We start from the raw sequence: 17,852 nt of genomic DNA, 5'->3' as shown, positions 1-17,852 counted from the left end.
CGGTGCCTGTTTTCAATCATAAAATAACTTTATGCTTGGCTAGGTAAGAGTTAAAACATTATTTTAAAATGAATTTATGATTTGTTATACCTTAAACTGATGTCTTGGTTCTCATTTTCCAATTGGTGGAGAAGATGTTTCTTCCTTATCACACCCTCTTATCATTATCAAGTAATAAGGCATATTAAAATCACCATATCTATTTCAAAACAATTACATTATTCTTTTCCTGTTACATTTTTAAGCATGCATTTTTAAATTCCAGTCTGTTGAGTGCCTGAAGTTACAATTAATTATTATTGAGAGTTAATATTTCTTGGATTGGTCACAAGAGGGGTTAAAAACAAACAAATGAAAGAGATCAGGGCAACCTATTTGATTGTGAACTCTACAATTACTACATTGATGAGCAGCTAACAAGAGAAGGTGAGCAGTCTAATTTTAGTTCGGTTCCTCCTCCAGGGTCAGCGAAGCTATATATTGTGAATTTAAAATGGCACTGGGATTTGAATCCAGAGCATCTAACTGGGATGCAGATACTCCTGATTTATTTGACTGTCACAGATATGAGTGACATTACATACCATCATTTTTAAAAATTAAAAATCACACAATACCAGGTTATAGTCCAACAGGTTTAATTGGAAGCACACATATATTTTGTGGGGTGAATTTGTATTCGCAGGGTTACATTGTACTTTGCTCAAAAACTACATGCATTCATGTAGAACTCTGAACTCAAAAACTGCATGAATTTATGTAAAACTCCATTATCTCACTTTTTAGATTAGAATCAATCTAAACATCACTGGCATAGACAGAGAACACAGGGGGCCAACACCTTCAACATATTGTCTAGCTATCACCATTGTTAACAGCTAACCCGAGAATGCAACTTTTTTAAAAAAAGGTTTTGTGATTTATACATGAAAGAAGTGAAACTTTCACTGTATTCTAACAGATGAAAGAAAGGCTTAACAGACAATCAATTTTTCAATGTATAATTTCAGTTACATCACACTGTAAATTTTTACTGCAAATTATGTGTATTAGGATTGAACCCTCCACTACCACCTGATGAAGGAGCGTCATTCCGAAAGCTAGTGTGCTTCCAATTAAACCTGTTGGACTATAACCTGGTGTTGTGTGATTTTTAACTTTGTACACCCCAGTCCAACACTGGCATCTCCAAATCATTTTTAAAAGGAAGTCTGTGCTATCCTTTGCACATGAAAGATCAGAATTTAGATCTAGGTAATTAAGACTGATTTCATTGCACACTTCCTGAAAACCCACTACACATTTTCCAATTGCAGTAAATACTTCCTTAAATGAGTTGTACCCTACCCTCAGCCAATCTTCCAGGCAAAGTCTTTCAACTCTTTATCACTCTATGCCTAAAAAGATATTTGCTGACCTTTCTTCTAAATTTTTCCTTTACAAGACTAAACTGAAATCCATTTGTTCCTCTGCTCTGATATTTACTTTGTCTATTCTGTTAAGTATTTGTGCTTCTGCAAAATTTCCCCTGAACCATCTCATTCAGAGGTTGAAGAATCTTAGCTTATTATTTTGGTTTGTATTGCTTCCAAATTATTACTTTGTGTCTCATGCTGTTGTTAACAGTGTGTTCTACTTCTTCCTTTGCTATGGTTATGTGCAAGCTTCTGAGTGGCTTTGCATAGCAAAATGCCTTTCTACCACTTGTCTGACTACATTTTTGGGGTTTCTGAAGCTCTTTCTGCTGAAATTATGGTGTGAGTAGGAAATTCAATGCTGCTAGAATCAAAACATGTCTTATAACTAAATGGCTACTCACAATGTTTGTTATTACACTGCGAATAAAACAAAATTAAACTAGAAGTAATGGATTTTCTGAAAGACCACTTTCAACATGTGAGGTCAGATGGGGTTTGAATTTCTGAGATGTTTTTTTCTCTCTGTTTGCTATACTTCTATTGGAAGATCTACAGATAGCTTGCAAAATCAATGATTTACACCGTTTTTCCAGAGATTCTGTAGCTCTTTCATGGCAAAGACTAACATAGAGAAAACCTCTTTGGAAATTCAGCCTGTGTAAATATTTTTTGTATGTTATGCAACTGAAGAAAATACTTATTGAATTGTCATCAGTCAAAGAGCCAAAATCAAAAATTCTTAGTGGAAGCGCTGATGATGGATATTTTGAAAAGTTTTCTTGCTCATCTGTCATTTATCTGAGACTTTTGCAGCTCTTCAATGGAAGGTAGATAGACAAGTAGAAGAAGCATCTCAGAAATTTACCTCCATTGTGTGGTAATTCTTTTATTTTCTGCTGCACTGACTTGCTGGCTTTGCTTATGTTCATTAACACCCTTCTTTCCTTTCTCACTTTCTTCTAGTCGCTGTGAGCGCTTGCCTTGCAATGAGAATAAGGAGTGCCAAAGTCTGCCTTTAAGAATAACCTACTATTACCTCACTTTCCCCACCAACATCCAAGTGCCCACCAATGTCTTCCGTTTCGGGCCCTCTCATGCAGTTGCTGGAGATAATATTCTCCTTTCCATCACCCATGGCAATGAGGACAACTACTTTAACACACAAGAACTGAATAATCACAGCGGAATTGTGTTTGTGCAGCAACAAATATCAGAACCCAGGGATTTTCTTCTCACCGTTGAGATGAAGCTCTTGCGTCATGGAATCACCAACATATTTATAGCAAAAATCTACATTGTTGTCACTGCGCAGGTTTGATGACTATTGTTTGGTCAATAGTCAGAGTAATAATTACTATTAATACCCCATTTGACCCTTATGATATGCTTACTGGCAAAAATTGAAATCTGCTCTTTCTTATATTTTTTCTGAATATTTTCTAAGAACTCAGTGCACAGGCTTCTTTTTTTTTATTTTTTGAAGACCACAAAGTTTAACTTTCATAATGCATTGCTCTCCTCTCCTTTAGTGCATGCTCAACAGTTTAATTATAAATCTCACTGCATGATTTTTATCTCCTCATATACATAAAGAGGATGTAAAATTAGGAAAAGTGTGAGACTAGAGTATTATTCCTGTAGTGACCCATTTAAGGCATTGTCATTTGTACAATCGTGAGGTCTTCCTATGATACATGGAGTAAATCATTATGTCAAATATTTTCTTTTGGGTTTTTTTTCTGAAATCATAATTACATAAGTAAAAATGTAAATGCTAAAACTAATTTTGTTTTTTCCACATTGAAAAAATATGTTTACCTCTTGGAGGAGATTAACAGTAATGCTTAGAGCTTTGAGAAGGGGGCTATATCATCAAAACAGTGACTAGACTAGATTTCCCCATGATTTTTGTGATGCATCCACACTTGTCTATTGAAACTATCATTTTGGGATTCCTATTTAATATAATTGGAGTAACAGATTGCTCCTCTGCACTGATTGAAACTTTGAAGATGACTCGTAATGAGCATTTCCCCTGCACTTCTCCTGCAATATTTGGCAAAATGAAGAGCCTAGGAAACTCAGGGAAAATGACATGAAATGTAATTCATGTTACTCATCTGGGTTTTCTGAAGTGCATCTGTCACAGGTATGGTGGAGAAGCAGGAAAACTGCAAAAATTCACTCCCTTTGGTTTTGCAGGAGTGGATTATTGTTAAGTGCATTCCAAAATTATTTTCTCAATAGCAAAGTTTAGAGTAGATTCACAAGAAGCTTATTGTCATTATTATTATAATACATTTTCACATGTTCAAGTACTTATTCTCTACTTACTTTGACACCATAGCCATAGAGCCTGTCACAACCTAACCGTGATTATTGCCAAGCAGAATATTCCAAGCAGTGTTATAATGCAATGAGTTGTCACAAAATTGTAGTTGAAATTAATGATCCAATGCAAGTCTTTAAGTGTTTAAATTGTCTCTTTCTTACTTTATGTACTGTAATTCCTAAAATTTTAATGAGTTGGCATTGTTGCTGGAATTTATTACAATCAATCATCTGTCATTGTGCTAAATATGCTTTTCAAGATTGCACTGGTTGATAAAATTTATTGTTCTGTTTTTGAAACATAGAATGTTTTTGAGTGAAACAGATGCCTGCACAAAATTATGACGTTCTTGATCCAGATTAGATATACAAATGTTAGCTTTACTTAAGTGTTTTAATTGCAGAAAGCACTTAATAGCACATTTCAGTAATTTTCAACAACAGGTCTATGATGATATGGCCGGATAAAATGTCAGTATGAAGCAAGATGGATGCAGTTATCCAAAATGATCATTCTGTTGACAGTAGTCAGCAATCATCTTTCTATTTGGGGCTTACAGATGCCAACAGTTTTGAGACCGATTTGACACCACTCTTCCAAGCCTGAGTTTATATCTTCCTACCACTCTGGCTAATGGGCCATTTCATTTTAAGATTAATCCCATGAAGATACTTTTCACAGGCAAATTCTAATACTAATTAGAGTTAATTGCCAGTTAACATCAAGTGGAGAATTTTTGTACTGTCTGATATATGTACTACTTTTCCATTATTTCGGATTGTTAAATAAATGGATTTCATTTCCTCTGAATGTAAAGGTTGTTCGTCTTTACTTGTGTCTATTCGTATAAAGTTAATAAAATGTGAAGCTGGAGAAAGCACAGCAGGTCATGCAGTATCAGAACAGCAGGAGAGTTGATGTTTTGGGCAGGACCCTTCATCAGGACTAGAGGGTGGGAAGGGAGCTGAGAAACAAATAGAGGGAGGAGAGTATGGCAGGATAAAGGTAGGTGGGATGGTGATAGGTGTATGCAGGAAGTAGTGAATTGAGATTGGTGAGTGGGAAGGGTGGAGTAGACAGGTGGGAAGAAAGATAGACAGGTTAGGTTAGGTCAGGTCAAGGAGGTGGGATGGAGAGGGAGGGCTGGACTTGGGATGAGATGGGGAGGTGAGGAGATTTGGAAGCTGATTAATTCTATGTTGAGGCCATACGTTTGTTAGCTCCCGAAATGGAAGATGAGGTGTTCTTCCTCATAAGGGCCCTCATGCAACATTGCTTGCTTCTGTTTGTTTAAATATACATTGAAGCCATTTAACCTCTGTACCCTGATGTCTTATGCACTGACAAAATAGTCTAATTTGTTTCTAGCCAAAAGACTTTGCAATTAACTAACAGTTGACTTGTTTTCTCATTCCGATACAATCAGGCTTCATAGAACTCTGCGAACAAAGGTCTGTACAGTGGGTATCAAGAGAAATGGGTGCTCAATGAAGCATCCAAGAGATTAGTGCTGGCTGTATAATTATTTTTAGTGTATTTCAAAAACTTGGGATTCAGAAGCTCAAATCAAATTGGTGGAAATGGTACAAAACTGGAAATGGCAATGAAGGTGCAGCTTAGAAATTACAGAATGAATTGGACAAACCATGTTAGCGAAGTAGATAATTGTGAAATATTGCACAAATGGAAATCAAACAGAAGTATTCAATAACTGAAAACAACCAATGCTGGAGATCAGAGAGAGTCAGACAGCATCCATGAGAGAAAGCAAGCTAATGTTTCGAGTCTAGATGACTCTTCATCAGAGCTGAAGTGATGTGTGAGGGGGCAGCATTTATGCTATAGTTTGGGATGGGGGGGGGGTGGGGATAGTGGATTTAAGGTGCTGGTGGAGAAAGGATGCTGATAGTATTCAATGAATGGTGCTGTAAAATCTGCAGATGAAGTGAGAAAAGATCTAGGTCTGAGCTGATTGTCCAATTCAGACAGCAATCAATACAATGGCCTAGGAAAAACTGAAGAGTACACGTCTAAGAAAGCCATTATCAAATTGCACAATGCTTTAATCAAACAATACATTGAGTATTGGAATAAAAACAGAAAGAGAGGAGAAATTCAGTGAGTCTGGCAGCATCTGTGGTCAGAGAAACAGAGTTAACGTTTCAAGTCTAGCTGGCTTTTTCTTTAGAACCCAGAGCCAGTTCTCGATGCTGAAAATGGAGGAATATATTCAGGTGCTGGAAGTATTGCAGGGACGAATTTCGATTCAAGATTTGAGTTATAAGGAGAAATCTTTTGAATTTTCTTTTTGCTTGAAATAAGAGGTGATTTTGAAGAATGATAGGGGAATGAAAGAAATAAATTCAAAACTTGATTTTAAATTAGATTCTGAGAGAAGGATGAGGGGGCAATGGTTCATATTAAGAAAGAAGGTACAGAGTGATCAACACATGGAACAGATTCTTGGCTATATGAAAAGACTAGGATCGTTTAGGAACAAATGTTTGCAGCAATGAAGTGACTTTATCGACTATCTGGATGAATGAACCATCCTGTAACCTTGTGAAGATAGCAGTGTGTATCTTGCTTGATGATTTTATTTGCATCAAAAAATTTGACCTAACAACTTATACTTGGCACTGTAAAGGTTGAAAATCCTGTATATTGGAAGTAGAAGACTAATCTGGTTAAACACACAGGGCTTAATTTTACTAAAAATCAGCTGAGTGTCAATATAAGGGATTTTCATGGAGGATTTCTTTCTGTCATCTCTAGTGATTATCTCACAATTCTCTGCAGCTACTGTTGAACACAGCACAGCATTATGGGGTTGTGTGGTACACTATGGAGTGTATTGCAAGGCTTCCCTAGATTGATCCAAGTATCTGAATCTTATCTTCAGCAGGCCTATCATCTGCCCCAGCAGCTGGAAAAATGAGCTGTATTGTATTTATGCACAAATTCAATGCGGGGTTTAAGTCTGTAAAGTATAATTCAAATGAATGTATTGCTTGACCCACTCCCAATTTTGGGCAAGCCCTCAGATATTAGTAAGGGCTTTGCAGGGTTGACTGGTTTGATTTTACCTTGGTTTTGCTGCCTTTGTTAATGCTGGGTGGTCCATCAGATTTCATTATTTTTAGACTCTACTGTGATTTTATACAACTGAGTGATTTGCTCGGCCATTTTAGACGGCACATTAGAATCAATCATATTGTTGTGGGTGAGTCAGAGGTAGGGCAAACCAGATAATAATGGCATATTTTATTTCCTAAAGGACATTAGTAAGTTGTTATGACAATGAATAATGTCACCATTACTGAGATTAAATTGATTTTAAATTAGCTTTTACTTTTATTAGCCTGGGCCTCTGGATAACTAATCCAGTCACATTACCAATATGCAATTTCTTCCTTACATTAACATCAGGAATCTGAGTGAATTATCAAATTTTTTTCATTCTGTCGGTGGTATTCACTCATTATTCTAATGCATGCATGCAGAATATTCAAAGATATTCTCCTTGAATATCTTTCTTTCAAGGCTAGGACAACACCTTATAGCAGGCAATGTGATTTCAGACAATGTTATGGTGTAACATGATGCATTATTAGTCCCAGAGGTTTTATGCCAATAGAACAAGTTTTCTTTCAAACTGCTTTTAAGATGCAGCAATGTATGTAATTTGAAAATATTTCTTTTTATTCTTCTCATAGAATGTATATTAGGAATTAAGAAAAAAATTCTTTTCTAATTACTTTCATCCCCTTCTGGTGTCTCACAGGGCCAGGGACTTGGGTTCTATTCCTGCTTCGGGCGACTGTCTATGTGGAGTTTGTACATTCGCCCCATGTATGTGTGGGTTTCCTCCCACAATCCAAAGATGTGCAGGTTAGGTGAATTGGCCATGCTAAATTGCCTGGAGTGTGTAGGTTAGGTGCATTAGTCTGGGGTAAAATGTAGGGGAATGGGTCTAGGTGGGTTAGCCTACGGAGAGTCAGCGTGGACTTGTTGGGCTGAAGGGCCTGTTTCCACACTGAAGGGATTCTTGTATTTCTGGTTCAATGAAATCAATGTCAAAATTACTCAATTCTTCTAACTCATTCATTTCAAGGTTTTTTTTAAATTTGTGCATATAGCTTTTCAATCTAGTCTTTACATTTTTTTTCTGATTTAATCAGGGTTTATTCATTAAACAGTTTCCCTACTTGGCAGTGTTAGTCTTTACAATCCTTTATCCTGAGTGGCATTTATCTCTTTTGCTTTCGCACACATACTCCTCCTGGTCGATCCCATCTTCAACTATACCACACTGCTCCTAGAACCATTGTTCTTGTCCTTCCTCTTCTGGTTTTGGTTTCTCTTCTTAACTCATTATTCAGTTATCTGTACTTCAGCTTGCCTTCTTCAATATTAATATTCATCTATTTTCATTTTTCTTGCAGCTTTTGCAAAATTTTGTCATAACCCATGGTTTTTTAAAATCCTTTTTTCTCTTTAAAAAAACATTCTTGGTTTGCTCTTCCTTCCTTGACAGATTCTTTCACCAGTTTCCATTGCTCATTTGTTTTGATATTTATGTCATTTCTAGCTAGTGCTTTGTTTACTTCATTTATAAATTCTTCATTTACTTCTTTCAGTCTCTCTAGGTTCCACTGTTTTCTGCATATTTCATATTGAACATTCTTCACCTGGGATATTGTTTCCAGTTTCACACGATTTTGATCTGAGTCTACATTAACTTTAGGCTGAGTCTTTGAACTCTTCACACTCTCCCTGTAGCTTTGTCTTTCCCTTATGTGGTAGAATCTTTCTGTATTCTGAAACATTTTTCATGTGTGTACATATTATATAGATCCTTTTATGATGCCTAAACCATGTATTTGCTATCATGAATCCTGTTCTTCTGTATTTCTAAACATGTGATTCTTGCTGTCTCTCTTAATTAAATGCTCATATAATGATCTTTTAATTACTTGAACCTGTAAACTTTTATCTAACCAACCAATTTGAACTCTATTAAATTATCAACTTATGTATATATTTTCACTCCCAGGAACAGTCCTTTTTTCATGAATTCCCAACATGCTTTAATCACAAAGAGCAACTCCCTCTGTGTACATCAGCCATCCTTCGATGTTTCTGTGTAATACTGAACTAGGGTCACATTGGCAAAACTCAGTTCATTTCACCTTACTGTAAATCAAAAAAGGAGACCTTCACACTCAGACCAATTACACAGTGCTATCTCCATATAAATTGGTTGTCTAAGCTGTCAAAAATGTGGAGCAACTATTAACTTTGTGTAATGGCATATATTGGATGGTTGAAAGTCAACTGCTAGTTTTACTTCTGTCTTGATTTTCTTTCTATTGTAATGTTTGAGTGCATTTAAAAGATTCCATAAGAACACAAGAGTCAAAAATGGGAAACACCACATTGGGTGCAATAAAGGTCCATACGCTGAAACTAAGTTTTATAAGAATATTGTCATCCATTCTACATCATCACATAAAGTTAGGGTGTATCTCATTATCTTTTAATTCTTCATATCATTCATGAATAAACCTAAGAAACAACTACAGCCTATCTAACTTCATTTGCAGTGAACCAGAATCTACAGAAATAACATAGTCAGATTTAATAAAGGGTGAATTAAGGTGAATAGTTATTGCCTTTCCTCACTAACTGTTTTTCTTTCTTCACAGATTAAGAGTAGACAGTACAGAGACTGTTCGATGCATAAAGTCCTGCCGCCCAGGCGATACACGCTGCATACTGGATCCTGTTAACACAGTGTCCTATACTGTCATTTCACTGCCAACCTATCGGGAATTCCTTGGACCAATAGGTGAGAAGACTTAATGGGAATAAAGTTACTTTTGAATAGGACTTGTCCTATCATTAAGGCAATTAATGTGTGTGGAAACATGAAATTAATTGCATAATGGAGACCTAGTGCAACTTTGATGGGGTGTGATGCTCTGCCAATCACTTCATGTGCAGCATCCATGGCAGTGAAGGAAAGCTGTGACTCAACTCAATCAGCTGATGGGATAGGAAGGTACTAAATTTGAGCTATTCAGGTCGAGAAAATCCATTTGTACATTATACAGCAAACAATTAAGCTGCAAGATAAACTCTGCATTAATGTTTATCAAAGTTCAAGGTAAAGCAGCTGTGAATACTTCAATTATTGCAGGGAGAATCTGGAATCACTCTGAAGTGTTTTTGGAGACATTATGTTGAGTTTGTGGATTTGGTATGATTTTTTCTGTCTCCCCGTGAAGGGCAAGGGATCAGATGGTCTGTGAACACAAAGGCTGCAACCAGTTTGGGAGCAGCAGTGAGAGCTGTGATGCAGACTGCATAATCTTATATTTTGTCTTTTGATTTAGTAGTTGTGGGTTTTGGTTTTTGAGTTCGTAGTGTGTGGTTTTATGTGTGTCTGAAGTTAATTATTAATTTGAAATTATTTCCGCAGCCATGGTGATTTCTTATAAAAATGTTTTGGAGGACTATTTTAGAATTAATGGGTTCTTATCTACATTGGTATGGTTTTACAAGATAAACGAGCTCCAGTTTAGAATATCAGAAGAGGGTAATTTTAAAGGAAACACCAATAGCTTAGAGAGAGAGAATTTCTTTGTGTTATATTGAGTTTTGCACAGTTCCGTGAGTTACTCTGATGAAGATGTTTGTATACACCAGTGCTCCTGAGAAGGGAAGGATACAGTGAAATTAAATTACCTTGGAGCAAACTGTTATTGATCATTCCAGACCAGAAGTTTTGGGATAAAAACCTGAAGATGCCACTTAAAACAGGGAAAGTTTAAGCTCAGGAATGTAATGGTTCCAGAAAGAAGTTATCTATAGTTCCAGTGTATAAGTTAACTCATAAATGACCTAAATCTTCTGAGTTGTGAAGATGCATCCACTGATCTAGAGCACACATATGAGATTATAAGACCTCTTATGGCACTGCTGCCAGGTCTCAGTTCCAGACTATGAGAGTGAACTCCTAAGGCTATCTGCGTTCATTCCATTCTGAGGGTCGTCATTAAAGGCAAACTGGCTCCTACGTAGAACAATAATATCTTTCCTATTGCCCATCACCACCACTAATAACTACAGAAACAGATACATCACCCGAGAACAGTCTCTGCCCTGTCTTAAAAATGCTAGCTACACCACAATACTCTGCCACTGTTTAGGGCAGAGGCAGCTGGCAGTTTAAGCAATAAGCTATTAGCAAGGAATTTTGCGTAATAAACCTGACAACAATTGATAAACCTTACCATCTTTGATAAATCTGAATAATACTTAACACTACTGTTTACATTAGTCCTGACTCAAAGTGCCTCTCTCCCCATGCCCCAAATTCCCGTATGAATCTAATTCTCTGTTAACTTAGTCTAACCCTCAATCATGCGTAGTCTCCTGACTGTATACCCTTACTGACCAGTGTTGGTTTCAGGTGAAATTATTAATCTATTTATTTTGCCCCAAGCTTACATTTTTGCCACCATGAAATCTTTGAAGTGATGCATTTAGAAGAAAAATGGCCAAGTTACCAAAAGCTCTGAGCCCTCCTGCATAAACTCTCCAATGTCTTTGGAGCAAAATAACAACCACATATTTACTGATATTGGTGATGGACACACTTCTCTCAAGAAAGCTATGTCATTGACCTACTACTGGTATCATAATGAGAAGTGAATGCCTGTCCAACCATTGTTTGTTGCCTGGGCATTGAATATAAAAGTGGGTGGTAATGTTTCAGTTTTATAGGGTGAGACCATATCTGGGATACTATTTACAGTTTTGGTCTCATTATGTAAGAAAGGTTATGAATGTGTTGGGGACAGCTCAGAGAAGGTTTATTAGAGTAATAGTATGGAACAATGGTTGTTCTATAAGGAAAGGTTAGACAGTTAGGCTTGTATATGTTTGAGTTCAGAAGAGTAAGAGGCAACTTGATTGAAACATTTAAGATTCCAGAAGGGTCTTAATGGGGTGCATTTAGAAAAGGATGTTTCCTCTTGTGGGAGAATCTATAACTAGGGGTCTCTGTGTAAAGAAAGTGGATCATCCATTAAGATTGACATCCATCCAAAGAGATTTTTTCCTTTTTTGGAGGGTTGTGTGTTTTTGGTACTGTCTTTATAAAAGGTAGAGTAAGAACAATCCTTGAGTATTTTTAAAGTAGTGGTAGACAGATTCTTGGCAAAAGTGAGGACTGCAGATGCTGGAGATTAGAGTCAAGAGTGTGGTGCTGGAAAAGCACAGTAGTTCAGGCAGCATTCAAGGAGCAGGAGAATTAATGTTTCGGGCAAAAGCCCTTCATCAGGAATGCGGATGGGGGCCTGGGGGTGGAGAGATAAATGGGAAGGGGGTGGGGCTGGGGGAAGGTAGCTGAGAGTGCAATAGGTGGATGGAGGTGGGAGTAAAGAGATAGGTCAGAGAGGAGGGTGGAGCAGATAGGTGGGAAGGAAGATGGACAGGTAGGACTGGTCATGAGAGTGGTGCTGAGTTGAAAGGTTGAATCTGGGATGGGGGGGAAGCAGAAATGAGGAAACTGGTGAAATCCACATTGATGCCACGGGGTTGGAGGGTCCTGAGGCAGAATATGAGGCGTCCTTCCTCCAGATGTCAGGTGTTAGGGAGTGGTGATAGAGCAGGCCTAGGATCTATATGTCCTTAGTGGAGTGGGAAAGGGCGTTGAAGTGTTCAGCCAACTTTTTTATGCAATGTGGTGGCATGGCAACAGAGTATAGGCAGAGAACATGTGCCTTATCAAACTCTCTGTAATATTTGAAAGGGGCACAGAGACGTAGTGAGAGAAGAGAGGCCAGAGATGAGATTTAAAGGGTGCAAGAGTTCCAGCAAACAGGAAGGTGGTTTGAGGTGTGTCTACTTCAATGCCAGGAGCATCTGGAATAAGGTGGGTGCACTTGCAGCATGGGTTGGTACCTGGGACTTTGATGCTGTGGCCATTTAGGAGACAGGATAGAGCAGGGACAGGAACGATTGTTGCAGGTTCCGGGATTTAGATGTTTCAGTCAGAACAGAGAAGATAGTAATAGAGAGGGAGGTGTGGCACTGTTAGTCAAGGACAGTATTATGGTGACAGACAGGACATTTGATGAGGACTCGTCTACTGCGGTAGTATGGGCTGAGGTTAGAAACGGGAAAGGAGAGCTCACCCTGTTGGAACTTCTCTATAGGCCTCTGAATAATTCCCGAGATGTAGAGGAAAGGACAACAAAGATAATTCTAGACAGGAGTGAGAGTAACAGGTTAGTTGTTATGTGGGACTTTAACTTTCCAAATATTGACTGGAAATACGATAGTTCGAGTACTTTAGATAGGTCAGTTTTTGTCCAATGTGTGCAGAATGGTTTCCTGACACAGTATATAGTCAAGCCAACAAGGGGCGAGGCCACATTGAATTTTGTGCTGGCTAATGAACCTGGCCAGGTGTTAGATTTGGAGGTAGGTGAGCACTTTGGTGATAGTGACCACAATTTGGTAATATTTACTTTAGCAATGGAAAGGGATAGATATATACCACAGGGCAAGGGTTATTGCTGGGGTAAAGGCAATTATAATGAGATTAGGCAAGATTTAGGGTGCGTAGGATGGGGAAGGAAACTGCAGGGGATGGGCACAATTGAAATGTGGAGCTTATTCAAGGAACAGTTACTATGTGTCCTTGATAAGTATGTATTGGTCAAGCAGAGAGGAAGTGGTCGAGCAAGGGAGCCTTGGTTTACTAAAGAAGTTGAATCTCTTGTCAAGATGAAGAAGAAGGCTTATATTAGGATGAGACATGAAGGCTCTGTTAAGGCACTTGAGAGTTACAAGTTAGCCAGGAAAGACCTGAAGAAAGATCTAAGCAGAGCTAGGAGGGGACATGAGAAGTTGTTGGCAGATAGGATCAAGGAAAACCCTAAAGCTTTCTATCGGTATATCAGGAATAAAAGAATGACTAGAGAAAGATTAGGGCCAATCAAGAATAGTAGTGGGAAGTTGTGTGTGGAGTCCGAGGAGATAGGGGAAGCGCTAAAAGAATATTTTTTGTCAGTATTCACACTGGTAAAAGACAATGTTGTCAAGGAGAATACTGAGGTACAGGTTTCTAGGCTAGATGGGATTGATTTCACAAGGAGGAGGTGTTAGCTATTCTGGAAAGTGTGAAAATAGGTAAGTCCCCTGGGCCGGACAGGATTTATCCAAGGATTCTCTGGAAAGCCAGGGAGGAGACTGCCGAGTCTTTGGCATTGATCTTTATGTCGTTACTATCTACAAGATTAGTGCCAGAAGACTGGAGGATAGCAAATGTTGTTCTCTTGTTCAAGAAGGGGATTAGAGACAACTCTGGTAATTATCAACCAGTAAGCCTTACTTCGGTTGTGCATCAAGTGTTGGAAAAGGTTATAAGAGCTAGGATTTATAATCATCCAGAGAAGAATAAGTTGATTATGGATAGTCAACACGGTTTCGTGCCTCACAAATCTTATTGAGTTCTTTGAGATGGTGACCAAACAGGCAGATAAGGGTAAAGCGGTTGATGTGGCATATATGGATTTCAGTAAGGCATTTGATAAGTTTCCCACGGTAGGCTATTGCACAAAATACGGAGGCATAGGATTGAAGGTGATCTAGCAGTTTGGATTAGAAATTGGACAGCTGAAATGAGGCAGAGGGTGGTGGTTGATGGAAATGTTCATCCTGGAGTTCAATTACTAGTGGTAGATACCGTAAGGATCTATTTGGGGGCCACTGCTGTTTGTCATTTTTATAAATGAACTAGATGAAGGCGTAGAAGGAAGGGTTAGTAAATTTGCGGATGACACTAAGATCAATGGAACCGTTGATAGTGCTGAAGGATGTTGCCGATTACAGAGAGAGATAGATAAGCTGCAGAGTTGGGCTGAGAGGTGGCAAATGGAGTTTAATGCAGAAAATTGTGAGGTGACTCACTTTGGAAGGAGCAATAGGAATGCAGAGTACTGTGCTAATGCTGACATTCTTGGTAGTGTAAATGAGAGATCTTGGTGTCCATACACATTGATCCCTGAAAGTCGCCACCCAGGTTGATAGGCTTGTGAAGAAGGCACACAGTGTGTTAGCTTTTATTGGTAGAGGGATTGAGTTTCAGAGCCATAGGGTCATGCTGCAGCTGTACAAAACTCTTGCTCGGCCGCACTTGGAATATCGCATACAGTTCTGGTCACTGTGTTTTAGGATGTGGAAGCTTTGGAAAGGGTTCAGAGGAGATTTACTAGGAGGTTGCCTGGAATGGAGGGGAGGTTTTATGAGGAAGGGCTGAGGAACTTGAAGCTATTTTCGTTAAAGAGAAGAAGTTTGAGAGGTGACTTAATTGAGACATATAAGATGAGCGTTATATAGGGTGGACAGTAAGAGCCTTTTTCCTTGGAATGTGATGGCTAGCACAAGGGGACATAGCTTTAAATTGAGAAGTGATAGATACAGGACAAATGTCAGAGGTAGTTTCTTTACTCAGAGAGTAGTAGGGGTGTAGAATGCACTGCCTGCAGCAGCAGTAGACTCGCCAACTTTAAGGGCATTTAAATGGTCATTGGATAAACATATGGATGAAAATGGAATACTGTAGGATGGATAGGCTTCAGATTGGTTCTACAGATCGGTGCACTTCGAAGGCCTGTACTGCGCTGAAATGTTCTATGTTCTAGAAGAGCAATTGACCTTAGGCTTCCTTTTTCAGAAATCATATTCCTCCGAGCAGCATCTCCAGCTTTTCCCAATGTCCAGCCAGAGATTGTGTTTCACATTACTGAAGGGAATATACGCAACTCCTTCGACATTATCAAACGATATGAAAATACCATCACAATTGGTAAGTAATGTTGCTAATTTTTCCCTTTTGGCTTGCAAATTTAATCAATCTGAGGACTGCCACGTCCAGAGTCAAAAAGAGAGAATGTTAACTCAAGTTGACTGGTGAGAATATTGTGCAAAGAATTACGGCTCCAGTCTGGCTCAAACCTTTTCCATCAACATTTTAATTGGGCTTGACTCTCCTGCCTGACTTGAGTGGGAATCTCATTAATATATTCTCATCAGGATTCTATAACAGCCATAGGACTCAATGACAATGGTCTACTGACCCAGGAATCTGTGAAGGGTGTACTGCCTGGTAAAACCTGGAAAAAAGGAAGAGGTAATCCTCCTTAAGATGAATCAATGGTTTTTTCATGGTGTCAGGAGGAGGTGGGGTCTTTCATGAGGTTGGCTGCTGTTCACCTGGATCCACCACATCTCACAGCCAGAGCTCTCCTCTTAGATCAACACTATTCCACAGGCCCTATAGATTGGATCTGTCAGAAATGGTTAGCTGCCGCTTTCCATCTTTGTTGGGAAGGCAGATGGTTGTTGGGAGGAGAACGAGATGCAGCCTTTAAAATTAGCTGATGGTCTCCATGAAGACTCAAGGTTGGGTAGGATGTCGGCTTCCACTTGCAAATTAATTGCTACATTAAAGTACCATTTGTGATAATAAGGTGTCACTTAATTTTCATGGTGAGTTCAGTTTGAAGTACTGCAAATGTAGAGGGAGACTTGGCAGGAACTGTAAAACCTGTGCCCACACCTCCTCCCTCACCTCCATCCAAGGCCCTAAAGGAGCCTTCCACATCCATCAAAGTTTTACTTGCACATCCACTAATATCATTCATTGTATCCGTTGCTCCCGATGCGGTCTCCTCTACATTGGGGAGACTGGGCGCCTCCTAGCAGAGCGCTTTAGGGAACATCTCCGAGACACCCGCACCAATCAACCAAACCGCCCCGTGGCCCAACATTTCAACTCCCCCTCCCACTCTGCCAAGGACATGGAGGTCCTGAGCCTCCTTCACCGGTGCTCCCTCACCACCAGATGCCTAGAGGAAGTACGCCTCATCTTCCGCCTCGGAACACTTCAACCCCAGGGCATCAATATGGACTTCAACAGCTTCCTCATTTCCCCTTCCCCCACTTCATCCCAGTTTCAAACTTCCAGCTCTGCACTGTCCCCTTGACTTGTCCGGACTTGTCCGACCTGCCTAGCTCCTTTCCCGAAACGTCGATTTTGCTGCTCGTCGGATGCTGCCTGAATTGCTGTGCTCTTCCAGCACCACTGATCCAGAAAGTAATTTATTGCTGTCAGCTCACAAACCTTTATTAACTTATTCTTTGTTTATCAAATATTAAGTTTCAGATCCTCCAAATTTAAATTCTTTACAGCATAGATAATCTCATTTTTTATTTATTTCAAGTTGCATATTTGAATCTTGAAATAAATGGTGCAGATGGAGGTCCGAAATTGAATCCTGTGGCATCACTGTACTTATTATGACCAAAGGTAAAGGTAGTGGTGCTGATGAATGGTGAGGTCAAATAAGTGAACATGCACAGATTCTCAACTTGGGCAATGTGCTTGCTCTAGTTCTTATAAACAGAACAGTAAATTGAATATTGGGAGCAAGAATAGAAGTTTGTCTGCACTGTGTTTAGAACACTATAGCCTGGAATTCCTTGTGTGGATTTCACTGATCTCTCGTAATAACCTGGCAGAAGGTAAGTGATAAAAGCCCTCGTGAAATGATGAAAAAATGAGCCTTTATATTGTTTCTCTGAAGATTCTGATTCCATAGGAGAATACCTTCTATTCAGCACCACCCACTGTTGCATATGATTTAGATGTTCAGGTGAAAACCTATCCATTCTGTTAGAGTTACAAAGGAAGTATGGTGTCACAAAATTTTACAACCATCTTTAAAGCCACAGATTGAAACCTTATATTTACTTGCACTTCATTTTTGTTTGCAGTTTAGTTTTTTGAGGCTACAAAAGAGCAGTCAACCTTGTCTACAGCTTGGATCCAGTAGAAGCATCAGAAAATGAGAGGAAAGAATGGTTTAGATATGCATAGAAAAAGTGAGGGAAGAGCTGAATAGTTCAGGCTTACTTTTTAATTGCTTGTAATAAACAGTAAAACATAATTACTTCTGCTCAGCTATTTATAGTGATTCTAGTCATACAGGAAACATGACATTTAATGCGTTCTCACATTCATC

The 17,852-nt window shown here is 38.9% G+C and overlaps 1 protein-coding gene across 3 annotated transcripts in view; it reads left to right on the top strand.

Moving 5' to 3' along the window:
• fbln1 (fibulin 1) overlaps nt 1–17,852 on the top strand; it is a 176,551-nt gene that overhangs the window by 114,551 nt on the left and 44,148 nt on the right. For 2 of the 3 annotated variants that reach the window (XM_043709278.1, XM_043709280.1), the window contains 2 exons: nt 9,459–9,601; nt 15,503–15,634. In XM_043709278.1, the coding sequence (XP_043565213.1) occupies nt 9,459–9,601; nt 15,503–15,634 (275 nt within the window). Of the gene's footprint in view, nt 1–2,381; nt 4,561–9,458; nt 9,602–15,502; nt 15,635–17,852 lie in introns of those variants that run through there. The other variant, XM_043709279.1, reaches the window with a different exon arrangement.

Source organism: Chiloscyllium plagiosum, chromosome 19 (assembly GCF_004010195.1).
Source record: "Chiloscyllium plagiosum isolate BGI_BamShark_2017 chromosome 19, ASM401019v2, whole genome shotgun sequence".
Taxonomy (NCBI): domain Eukaryota; kingdom Metazoa; phylum Chordata; class Chondrichthyes; order Orectolobiformes; family Hemiscylliidae; genus Chiloscyllium; species Chiloscyllium plagiosum.
Note: the sequence above shows the minus strand (reverse complement) of the source record. Positions and strands in the feature narration are given on the sequence as shown.